Source organism: Hippocampus zosterae, chromosome 7 (genome assembly GCF_025434085.1).
Source record: "Hippocampus zosterae strain Florida chromosome 7, ASM2543408v3, whole genome shotgun sequence".
NCBI lineage: Eukaryota > Metazoa > Chordata > Actinopteri > Syngnathiformes > Syngnathidae > Hippocampus > Hippocampus zosterae.
Window position 1 is genome coordinate 2,995,618 of NC_067457.1, and position 12,483 is coordinate 3,008,100.

Consider the following 12,483-nt stretch of genomic DNA (forward strand, 5'->3'; position numbering starts at 1 on the left):
GGATTCCAAAAGATGACAAAACACCATCGATGGTGTTTTTGTGCAAGTCAACGCTTCACCTTGTTGATGAGGTCGCCGATCATGCCGTTCCAGGAGCCGTTGGGCAGCCGAGATCCGTATTTGCTGTCGGACACCTGGAGGAACGGCGTTGAGAGCTCAGGGGAGGTCCACGGGAGGTCAACGGGAAGTGGCGCGGGGAAGTGGCGCGAGGAAGCGCTCACCTGGTAGATGTCGTACTTGAAGCCCAGGATCTTGGCGAGGGCATCCAGCACGTCGATGGAGAAGCCTTTGTATCGTTTGGGCTGGCCCAGGATGTTCTCGGCCACCATCACAAACGGGTCCTCCTGCGAGAAGAAGAGAAGAGCCGTCACGACAACATTCACGAGAAGAAATCGCACATTTACAAGACCTCTCAGATGGGAGATTTACAAGACAAGATCTTTTATTTTCAAGAAGAACCCTCAGAATACCCGCAGAAAGGGTACCTAATGAAGTGTCCACTGAGTGTCTGTTTTGATTCCTCAAGTGCTACCTTGACCAAGCCGGACAGGACTTTAGGCGGTCAAGAGATGGGGGGAAGGGGTGCGGGGGACATGCCGGAGAGGGAGGCGGGGGCGGCGGTGAGGTGTAGTATCCGTGATGAGGCTCTAATATGAGCGCGGGGTGGCCGACCGAGGTGCAGACTCGCTCGGTGGAGCTCAGGAAGAAAAACACTCGCTTGTTTGTTTCTCCCCAAATCATTAAAAGCTGAGCTGCCAATCAAGCTCAAACACTCGCACTGTCGCACACCGCCTTCCCCCCCCGAAAAAGAGGATTTGTCACACGCAAACTTTTTACCGTCGTCTTTGTGGTTCTGTTCACATGACACCCCCCCCCCCACCGCCCCCAAAAAAACCCCAAATGATTGCAATGTGTTTTGAAATCAGAAAAGCATAGCATGATCATATTTTGCTTCATAAAAGCAAAATTCAATGGAATGTAAAGAACTAGCTAAGTTGTAATTACGTGTGTCATTCTTTGCAGAGGATAAAGAATACACTCCTGTGCATTCAGCGAGTTCCACCACTGCCCAAGAGCAGGTTTTCCCCCCACAATGTGCTAGCATTAAGCTTGACGGACTTGGGTTGTTTTAAACACACTTGGAGTCCTTCCAGTTCAGGGTGCAAAAGGATTTGCGTACCAGCAACGTGACCACTTTGACGGTGACTCCCTGCATGCCGCTCTCGATCCGGCTCTCCTTCAGGCTGCCGTTCAGGCCGTGCACCGCGTCCCATGTAGCCAACTGGCAACAAGAAAAACAAGACACGCAACGGAATGAGTCTGGCGGAACCGATTCAAACACGTTGCTGTTGCTACGGCAACACAGGTGAGCAAAATCCTCACTATTCAATCCCTCTTGTCACCTTTGTTTCAAAATTTGTGCTCGCAACGCGGGTGCGAGTAGCGCCTTTTTTAGTACATTTTGTCCTCATTGCGATCGCCGGCAACAAACGATAACCAAGCGCACATTAGCCGCCGCTGCTAATAAGCAAGCAGAGCTGGCAGCGTGACGTGACGGGAGTTAATTAGCCTCGTTAGCTGACGCGAGCACAGCCGTTATTGTTCCTTAATGACCGCACCGCCCGCCGTTAAGATGGTGCCACCCGTAAAGAGCGCCAAGTGGTTGTTGCCGATTAGCAAAAACAAGCTAACCGAGCCGGCACGGCGGAAGCTGCATCTGCTCCAGAAAAGCAGCAGATATGCAGGAGTTTATGCCCACGTTAAGGTTAAGGTTCAACACCCACACTTTTCCCACCCTTATCGACACGTTTCCGAAAATGGGATGCGATCGGCGTGATGGATTAGGACGCGCTTCATCTCCACGTGTGGAAATGAGCTCAACGAATTGAGTGCAGAGCTGTTCACTCAGATCAAGGCAGATGAACACATGCAGACATGTTGCATGCATATGAATGAGCGCACATATTAATGAGCATGCGTGTAAAACACTTGACTGAGCACCAGCATGCTAATAACAATCATACATCTGTGTTTCCATGAGTGCTCTATTAACGCTCAGTGTGTGTGTTTGTGTGTGTGTGTGTGAGAAGAGGATGGCCATTATAAAGTACAGAGGGACTAATAACTCAGAATGAGAGGCCAGATGATTAAATCTTCATTACTGCGGCAACTCTGAGCGTGTGTGCACGCACTGACACGTGGACCCCACAAGCCCCTAAATCACCGCAATGGGGGTGCCTGCGTATGAGACCGGGTGTCATTTCCACATCCGCGTTTAATGAAAGAAAGTGAGAAGAAAGGTGCTTCACGGTTATCAAGTCGAACGACGCCAGTGTGTACATGCAAGTGAGAGAGGCGCATTGTGCATGCCACACCACTAGGTGTTGCTGTGGGATTCGAGCCGTGATGTCACTATTTCGTTATCAAGTCGAACGACGCCAGTGTGTACATGCAAGAGAGCGAGGCGCATTGTGCATGCCACACCACTAGGTGTTGCTGTGGGATTCGAGCCGTGATGTCACTATTGCCATGGCAACGGGATGTTGACAGTCCAAATGGGAACAATGGAACCATTTGGTGTCAACAAGCGTTTTAGCACCCGCGGACGGCGTCCACTCACCCTCTTGACGTCCTTGCCGAAGGTCTCGCTGAAACTGGTGCCGAGGATCTCGAAGCGGACGTGAGCGTTGGCGCCGCTGTCTTTGAAGTCCATGGTGCCCGTCAGTCCCGTGATGTTGCCCTGGCGACGCAGCGCCGAGTTCAACGCCGACGTTACAACAGCCCTACTCAAGATTTATTTGGCTGTTTAATATTTGTCCGCCCTCCCGCCCCCCTGATGGGCTAATGGGAGACTCCAGTTTACAAGACGACTATTTTTGTACACAAAAGTCAATTTTCCACAATGCGGCGCCTTTAAAGTGTCACCAGTGAGCGCGATTGCGGCCATCACGAGTCATCACCGGCGATGATTTCATGCGCGGCACGTCCGAGCGGAACCGTGTTTTCTTTTTTTTTTTGGTTTGCCGGTGGATGACATGACATTTCATGGCTTCCATTAGCTGGTGTAGCGGCGCAGACAGCCGTCAGTGTGAATGTATTCCCCCCCCCCCCCCCCCCAAAAAAAACGTTCCTCTGTCAGCAGCAAAGGTTGCAGCAGCTGTCAGCAGAAGGGAAAAAAATCGTCCGACACGAGCTTATTTTCTTCACACTCTCAAAAAGTCAAAACATTTGTTATGGAGCGCATATGTCAAAAAACCCCCAAAAAACGGTGACCTTTCGTGAATGGATAATAAACTCCACGTTAAATTTCAACTGATCAGCTTTGTTCTGACTGTGGAGCTTCTCATTCATTCTTTGCGTGGAGGGGGGGGGGGGGGTGTAGTTGTTGGTATTTGGCTGCCGACAGACAAGCAGTGAGCTCCCAAACCTTTTGAATGGTCTCCAGCATGGACCAGCCTCCGTTCCAGGGCTTGGTGGACTTCCTGATGCAGTTGAGACTGGCCATGCTGTGCCACTTCCTGTCCTCCAGCTTCCGGTAGAAGGCGTTGGCCAGCATCAGCACGCTGTCATACAGGTACAGGTTCGAGACCTGCCGGGAACTAACTTTAGACCAATGTTTCGACAGGCTGACAATCTTCATAGCGATGAGCTAACTTTAGCAACCAGTCATTACCTCCAGGTTGTGCAGGTATCCTTCCTGAGGGTCGCACAGCAGCGACGAGATGCGATGGTTGTGTCTCACGCATCGCGCTCCGCCGTCTTTCCACAGCGGGAAAATCTGCCGAACGACCGTCATGCGCCCCAGTGCGCTGTGGGTCAGCTCCAGGATCTCCGTGTCGCTGATTTCCTGCGGTGGCCAAGGGGACGGCAGAACATTTATTCAGAAGCCAAAAACTTTCATGACACGCTTTACGTTCTCCATGTCAGTCATGTGACATGTCATACGCCACGCAGTTATTCAGCGTAACCGCGAGGAGTTCCTGATTTGTGAAATGCACGCAAAGATCTCATTTGAGGCACCGCGGAATTCCGAGGAGGGAGATGTGACATGCAGGCCAGTTTTAGTTAGCTGGAGGCTAACACACATAGCATGATGCGTGTGCCCCCCCCTCGCACACACATACCTACACACACACACAGAGAGAGCGGATGTGTGAGCAGACACGGCACGTGCTGATGCCTTGATGGAGCTTATTTCTCCCAGCATGAAAAACAAGCTAATCAGCGCATTAGCATCCATTTGGCTGCAGCAAATGGATGCTAATGTTTTGGTCTCATCATACGCCTCTCTTGTGACTATAAAAGTCGAGCCGTTTTGGGCTGAGTGCACTCGCCCGCAACGTGTTGATGGTTTGATGTGATGTTGCCATTGGCACGCAACAAAATGCCCTGAAACAGGTTTTTTTGGGGGGGCGAAGTGGGCAGACATTGTAATAATGCTAGCTAGCACGGTAGTTGGCGTTGTTGCTTCGTGAAGCAGCAGGAGGTTGGACTCGTCCAAAGTAAAACCTCAACCTATTCAGAGTTGTTTCGGAAAAATTCCGCAGTTACAGTTTCACCATACTTTATTTGCGACTACCTATTTTTCCGCCCCCTCCTAGTCATATCGCGAGAGCTTCTGGCGCTCGAACGTTCTGGTTTATCTGAAAGAAAAACAGACGGCTTATTTCCCCAGTTCTTATTTACGCCACCTTTGTTCTCCTAATTGTTTATCAAAGAGGCCTTCACCTCTTAATCCACCCCCTGCCTCCCATCTGAATGGCCCCCCTCAGCCCCGCTGCTCCCCCGACCCACCACCCCTTCTCCGCCGGTTAGCGATTGGTCTCCCCTGCGTGCGTTGGCGGATGAAAGGCGAGCGGCGGAGGAAGATGGATGAGCGAGCGGACACGGGCCGGCGAGCAACTTTCTCCTCCCTTTGTCTGCTAATCATCTCATTAGCGCTTCAGAGTATCAGAAACGGTGACTTCCAAATGGCACATGACTTGACTCTGATAGGATTTTAGTCAGCGCATACATTAACTAAACAATTTGGTTCACGGATAGCCATCCAAACGGGAACAAAGCTTCATATCGGTTCGTGGTTTAATTGGGAAGACAACGTAATAGACAATGAGGAGAGTGGTTTGGGATCATTACGGAAAAAAAAAATGTGGATGTTAGCTCTGCCAAGTGTATCATTAATGAATATGTCGAGCAAGATGGTTAACCCAAGCACTGACTCCGTGCATTGTTCAATGGCGTGCCTCAAGGCTCTGTTATAAGGCCTCGTGTGTTCTCTCTGCAATATTTTAATAATTGTTGCTACTTTTCGGGCACAAATCGGGAATATACGCAAAGGGATTCCAGCATTACAAATTAGCATGTTGCGCTTGGAGTGCTCGGCGTTTTGTTGGACGTTATCGGACATCCTTGGTTGTCAACTTTTTTTTTCCCAGTAATTTTCCTGAAGAAACGTAACGAGTCTGAAGCGTCTCGATGGTCTCCGGGGAGCGTTCGCTCTTCGTGTTCATTAACAAACGCTCAGTGTGATTAGTTAAAGCGTCACTTTGATGCGGTTGTCGGGAAAGTGGGATTCCGCCCGCGGTATGTGTCAACACACACACACGCACACACACACGCACACTCATTAACACTGTTAATAGGCTACAAACATTGACACTCGGATGATCAAAGGAGAGTGTAAGGGTCTAAAATTGCTGCGGGACTACGGCTGTGAAAAAAAAAATCTAATCAAGTCACGTACTCTGCATTGTGTACATTGATAAAGTCATAAAAGGTATTGATGAGCTTACCTCGTTAACAAACACCCAGTGGCTGTCCTTGGAGGCCAGATTGGTTTCCACTGCCTGTACGCAAACGACAAACACACCAAAAAATAAATGTTTACAAGCCGCACAATCAGAAAAATTATTGGGACACAACTCTTGGTCGATCAACCGGTCTGTGTGTATGTGTGTGTGTGTGTGTGTGTGTGTGTGTGTCCTTGTGCTGTTACACTTAAAAGTAATTTGCACCCAAGGCCGCACAGGAAACATGTTCCTGACCGACCACTTGACCATACACTAATGCATGCGTGTGCATGTGTGCGTTTGCATTTGTGTGACCCTTGTTACCATGGAAATGTAAGACGCATGGACCAGCCAATCACTGATGGACTACAAATGACTGAGTCATGACTTCAAACACACACGCACACACACACACACACTCGCGCATGTACAGTAATGTCACACTGACTGACTGACTGATTAGGTGTCATTTTCATGCTGATTTCACAAGTCCCGCCTCCTCAAGTGCATCCACCACTCTGTTGCTAGGAGACCAGTAATCCAGCTTCCTGTCCATTTGTATGCAACACCGTGTGTGTGTGTGTGTGTGTGTGTCACTATCCTGAGGCGTCTTCTTCCATCTTTCTTCTACGAATGTGTATCTAACAGTGTCTCTGTGTTTTTGTGCAATTATGAGTGTGTGTGTGTGTGTGTGGTGAGCTGTGTGTGTCTGTGTCAACGTGTGTGTGTGTGTGTTTATTTGCTCCTATGATTTCGCCTGAGTGGCTGATGGACTCTCACAAACAATATGGCCACAGTCAGACAAAAGCTTTCAGCGGCCCAGCACCGCCAAAATGGCCTCTTGGGACAACTTGACACCATCTGCGTGTGTGTGCGTGTGTGTGTGTGTGTCTGAGTTTCTGAAGTTGCGACGACAAAAAGCTTAATGACATTTGCTGAGCAAATGCGCGCGGGCGCGCACATGCACGCACGCACACTTTTCATCACAGTAAGATAATTGTGTCATTTTTCACCCCCATTGACGTGCGTGTCGCGAGCACATAAATCTCGCTAATGACTCAGCGAATGACGAGAACGCTAGCGTTGATAACACTTCCTGCCTCACGCCGGCCACTTCCTGTTTTTCCACCTTCACCCACGGGATGGAAAAGAGTACCTACCTGCATACCTAACTACCTCACACTTCATATGCTGTATGTTGAGCTATTTGCTATGCTATTTGTCAGCGTGTTGCGTGATTGCGTCGCCGCGACCCGAGTGACCTCTTGTCACAGAGATTATCTTCATCTAACACAAACCCGCTTCGGAAGAACATTAGAAAAAAAAGGGTGTTCAAAAAAAAAGCTGAGGCAAAAATATCCATTTGATGTTTCTCAAGCTTTGTTCCATTTAGTCCGCACAAAACGTCCATTGGATCTATTTTTCTCCTACGGTTTATCCAAGTATTCATTTGCTCTCTGGACAAAAAAAAGTGATTTTTCCATTAGCGCACAGAGAAAAGTCCGCATAACAGCTTCTTCTCTTTCTTTCTTCCAACACATAGGCTTCTTGTGCAAGGGGACATCGATTAGCATGAGCGCCGGGCTAATGTGTGAGAAAGCAACACTTGCCTGTCAAGCTGGCTAAAACTAAAAATAAATCAGTCCGTGATGACTCCTACATTCAGGGCCCTGAGCTCTGGTGCGTTCAGGGCCCTCGACCCGAAAGTTTGCATCGTATTCATGGTCCTCTATTCGTCCTCTATCCCGTGAGAAAACATCGCCCTAGTTCCGCTGAGTGCAAGGTTCAGCAGCCGGCGTTGAGTTTTGCCAACTTTAGAGTCCGTATTTTATGTGCGGCCCACAGAGGTCAGAGGTCAGAGATTGACGCCCTGTTTGTGCCTTAAACGCCTCTCTCCAATCAATCAGGCCAGGGTGTTCCTGCCTTCACACTAGCTTGAGTCCGCTCCATTCATTCATCTGCCTGGAGGATGACAGGCAGCCAGGCCCACCCTCGCCCCCTCCCCATAAACAAAAAATGGGTATATATAAAAATATCCAACTTTTGTTTGTTTTGGTTCTGACCCGCAACCTCCACAAGTTAGCATGTTGCTTGCTAAAGCGTGTGCGTGGGCGAGCGAGAACTAGCATTAGCCAGCGAGCGGGGGCGGGCGAGCCAGGCTAAAAATGGTGCATCGTGGGAGATGGATGAGTGACTCTTCACCCAACAACTCAAATTTTTGTGCGTGCGCGCAACTATGAACGTGTGTGTGTGTGTGTGTGTGTGTGTGAGACACAGGTGTGCAAACACAAGGCAGTCATGTGACTAATGGGCAAGGTATGCGACGTCGACGTAGCGCTCGTGCTCGCGCGGGCAAAATGTTTATCTGAACGGCGCTGCGAAAACATCTGCTTTTAATCCACTTTTTAATCCGCGTTTAATCGGTTTGGAACGAGGGGTTGCGTTGTGTCGTGTTCAGCTTTGTTCAAAAAGACCAGACGACGGGCAGACTGCCTGTCGTACACTTGGGTTGGATACGAGCTTGGTAGGGGGTGAGTGGAAATTCAATTCCTCACAAAATAACATAACCAAAAATGCTTTTAAAAAAAAAAAATAAATGACATTTTACGTCATAAAAGTAATTTCGCTTGAAATATATTTTGGCATTGCTTTTTGCCGTATTTCTTTGCCAACCTGTTGTATGAAGGTGTGCGCGGCGTTCGGGCTGAGCAGCAGGATGGCGCGGCGCAGCGTGTCGCGGTACCGGTTGAGCTCCTCCGTCCTCATGGACGTGAACAGGTCGCTGAACACCTGACTGATGTTCTTGTCCACCCGCTGCAGAGACACGTCCAAACCTTCTCGACACGCACGGTCCAGGAAACTCTGAAGGCCTCGCATGTCTACACGGGAAACACACACACACACACGTAAGATGGAGGACAGCGCAGACATTATTCGCTCTGTCATCCACTGATAATCGATCCCTTGATAGGCAGCTCAATTTTGCAGGCGCTGATAAAAACTGGCAGTCTCCTTGGAAACCACAAATGTCCAACCCGAGTAGAATCAGTCAGAACTCCCAAATCGCGTCATAATTTCCGTACACACACGTGGAGCAGTCATTCATTTGCTCGTATGTAACGCATTCACCCGTGACTAATATGCGCTAGCAGTCGCGGTGTTGCTAACGAGTTGCAGTGACTCTAGTCGTCCCCCCCCCCCATCTCGTTGTCTCCGACAGAACGTAAATCAGAGCCGCCAGAGGGCAAACGCACGGCGGCCGGTGACCTCCGACGCACGACGCGCATGATAAAATGCTATTTTCTAATCTCGCCGCCGTGGCCGCCTCGTTAGGCGCAGACATGGATTCCGCTTTCGACCGACCGACCGACCGACGGCTCCTTGGTATGATGAAGTGTTGTGGGTTGCCGCGGTTACACTAACACGCGGGGCTTAATGAAAGATGCGCTCGGAATGATGATCCGCGCGTGCTAACGTCGCTTATTAGCTCGGCGGCACGTCGGCGGCCGCGACGCTAACGAGGCTGACGTGCGGTTAAAGCCTCGCCGCCCCGCTCGTGAACGGAATGCAAAATGGCCGCCACTCCGCCAAGGCCTCGCGCGCAAAACGGGTCGACTCTCAGCTGAGAGTTCACTGTGTTTTACACACACACTGAAGGCTAAGGGGGGGGGGGGGCCACGGGGGTGTTTCTATTAAGGCCCCTCGCCGGCTGTTGTCCTCATCCCGAGTCGAAAGCGACCATTTGTCGTCTTAATGGCGCACCTGTGCTCCAACACGCCAAATGTCTGCGCCACGACAGGAAAAGGCATCAAGGAAAGTTAGCGAAACACTCGAGGCACGTTTGAGGTCGCCCGAGAGTGCTCGGCCAATCGTGTAAAATGGGCACGTGTACGCAAAACGTGAACTGGTCGCCGGTGGACATTTAGAGTTGCCGGCCACAATTCCACCAGGCGGCCCTTCAGATGCGGTTAGGAAATGTTTGAATGTACGGCTAAAAGCTATTTGCTGCCGCGACGAATACGGCTGCTAGAGGGCGCTCTCCGTCTGTCGTTTCAACTAAACGCAGCCGGCGACCAGTTCATTTAAGTTTGCCATTTTCCCTTTTTTTTTTTTTTTTTTTTAAACTGAGTGTGCATGTGTCTTGACGACAGTTACATCAGCTCATGTCACACTTGAAATATTCAAAAGCGCACAGCCGCGTCGGGCCTTTGATGCCACGAAAACAGAAAGCGCAAGCGTGGGCCGCTTAGTCTCCGAGCGCCAGGCAAGAGGACGCCAACCTGCCGGCGCCACCGCTTATGTCGCTGAACGGCCTTAATTGAGTTCCGTGCGGGTTCCTTCCTGGAGGTGCGGTGAACGAGCGAGCATGCGTGCGTGCATGCGCGGAGGCGCTGCCGGTTGAGACCTCTGGGGGGCGAAAAAACGTGTCGATGCATAGCTTATCTTCCTCTTTTGGGCAATTATGGGGTGGTGCGTTCAGGGCCCTCTTATCATCATCTGTCGGGCAAGTTACTGGTGGTGCATTCCATGTCAGGGCTCTTATCTGGCCAGTAGGGGGGGGTGGCGTAAGGAGTGCACTTATCGTCAGCAAATTGGTGGCGGTGCATTCAGGACCCGCTAGAATTCGTGTCTTATGTGGCGGTGCGTTCATGCTATCTTATCGTTCTCCGTTTGGCGAGTAAATGATGGCGCCACCCGTTCTCTCTTGTTGCCCTCCGTCTGGTTATGATGTGTTCAGGCCCCACTTATCGTCCTCAATGATGCGTTCAGGGCCCTTTCATTGTCTGCGAACTGACACGCAAGCGGTGGTGCGTTCAGGTGCCACTTCTCATCTGCACCGGGCAAGTTACTGGTGGTGCATTCCATGTCAGGGCTCTTATCTGGCCAGTAGGGGGGGGTGGCGTAAAGAGTGCGCTTATCGTCAGCAAATTGGTGGCGGTGCATTCAGGACCCGCTAGAATTCGTGTCTTATGTGGCGGTGCGTTCATGCTCTCTTATCGTCCTCCGTTTGGCGAGTAAATAATGGCGCCACCCGCTCCCTCTTGTTGCCCCCCGTCTGGTTATGATGTGTTCAGGCCCCACTTATCGTCCTCAACCTGGCCAGCATGGAATGATGCGTTCAGGGCCCTTTCATTGCCTGCGATCTGGCACGCAAGCAGTGGTGCGTTCAGGTGCCACTTCTCATCTGCACCGGGCACGTAAAGGGATGAAGGATGTCAGTTGAGAACATTGGTGGGCGCCGCCCCCGATCAGCTTGCTCATGTCGGGTTCTCCTCTCGGCCAAGGCAGGTGACGAGTGAGCCGATGAGACGCCTGACACCTGTCAATCAAGCTGGCATGCTGTCGACGGATCTCCAAACTGTACATTGTTACGCTGCGATGTGCCGCTACGTCGTGATGGTTTTCAATTCTGATGACTTGCTGTGTTGACCCCCCCCCCCCCCACAATTGAGACACACAGCAGTCAATTGTCCCCCTTAGTCCAAAGCGCAATTAAGCCAGAATCACCTGCATGAACTTTCTCGACACGGTTGTTCGTGACGGCTCGTAAAGCGAAAAAACATTCCACGAAAAGGTCAGCATCCTAAAGCGGATTGGCAGCGCGCTCCACCGCAGAGCTTCCTTACTAAGTCACAAGTTGACCGACACCCTCGACGGCTCTGCGCGGCGGCAACACTTTGTCAGCCGGAATTTAGAAAATATGCCAAAAATTCAAATCATAATAACTCATCTGTCGTGTAAATATTTGGCCTTCTTCCACCGAGTTATCAAGCAAATAGCGCCCTGGTGGATTTGGTGGACGGAGGCCCGGAAGAAAACTCATCAAACTCTCTGGCGGGAGAATGAACTAAGGTGATTGAGTTCATTCAAGCGTGTCTGTCAAAACAAGGAAGTGCTCTTTGAAAACGACTGCCAATGCGATTTGCTGATTGACTCGACCGCGAGCGCGGCGACCGCGAGCCGAGGCAATCTGAGGATCTTGACGATGGCCCCACAAAACGCATCACGTACAGGTTCTTTACGTGCGACGCGGACCGTGACGACCTCAAAGAGTTGGCCGCGCTCGCCGCGGCATCGAATCAACTCTCGAGGGCCGCCGTCGATAACGGCTAATGCACGCTTGAAATTGGCCGCCGGGCTTCAATTAAGGCCGGCATGCCGCTAATTGACTTCCTGTCTCCTCCGCGCTCTTCACCTTGAGCGTCGCGAGACACGAAAGGCGAGCCGGAGCCCGGGCGAGGCCAAGCAGGACTTTCCATCTCCATCCATCTCCGGCTGATCCCGGTGCGGCCGTCTTAGCGCGTTAGCGAGACGCTACGTCACGCTAATGTGCTGAATACATTTATGAAGACTTGCTGTGGCTCTTTCTCATCCGAGCCTGACCCTTATTTCCAGGAAGGCTTGTGAAAGCGACGGCAAAGATTGGGGTGGGAGGCGGAGGCGGATGGGGGGGGGGGGGGGGGGCGAGAAAGACAACGCTTTCGCTCTTCTGCGACAAACATGAAAACAAGCGGCTGCTATATGAAGCTAACAAATTTGCTGCGAGACAAATACCAAGTGAGACACAGCCACTAAGTCAAGTCGAGTGAGTGGCCACTAAATTCCAGGCAAGTCAAGTTGGGAGCAAAATGCTTCTTTTCGGCACGGAATTGAGGAATTGCTTCTCGCAGAAAGCTGACAAGGACATTAGTCG

At 50.9% G+C, this 12,483-nt stretch overlaps 1 protein-coding gene across 2 annotated transcripts in view; it reads right to left on the reverse strand.

Annotated features, from left to right (window-relative positions):
• Positions 1-12,483, reverse strand: part of LOC127603502 (glutamate receptor ionotropic, delta-1-like) — a 43,710-nt gene that overhangs the window by 9,409 nt on the left and 21,818 nt on the right. For both annotated transcript variants that reach the window (XM_052069802.1, XM_052069801.1), the window contains exons 4-11: positions 8,463-8,668; positions 5,793-5,846; positions 3,674-3,847; positions 3,428-3,589; positions 2,621-2,740; positions 1,181-1,282; positions 222-344; positions 60-134 (exon numbers count right to left, since the gene is read on the reverse strand). In XM_052069802.1, the coding sequence (XP_051925762.1) occupies positions 60-134; positions 222-344; positions 1,181-1,282; positions 2,621-2,740; positions 3,428-3,589; positions 3,674-3,847; positions 5,793-5,846; positions 8,463-8,668 (1,016 nt within the window). The remainder of the gene's footprint in view (positions 1-59; positions 135-221; positions 345-1,180; positions 1,283-2,620; positions 2,741-3,427; positions 3,590-3,673; positions 3,848-5,792; positions 5,847-8,462; positions 8,669-12,483) is intronic.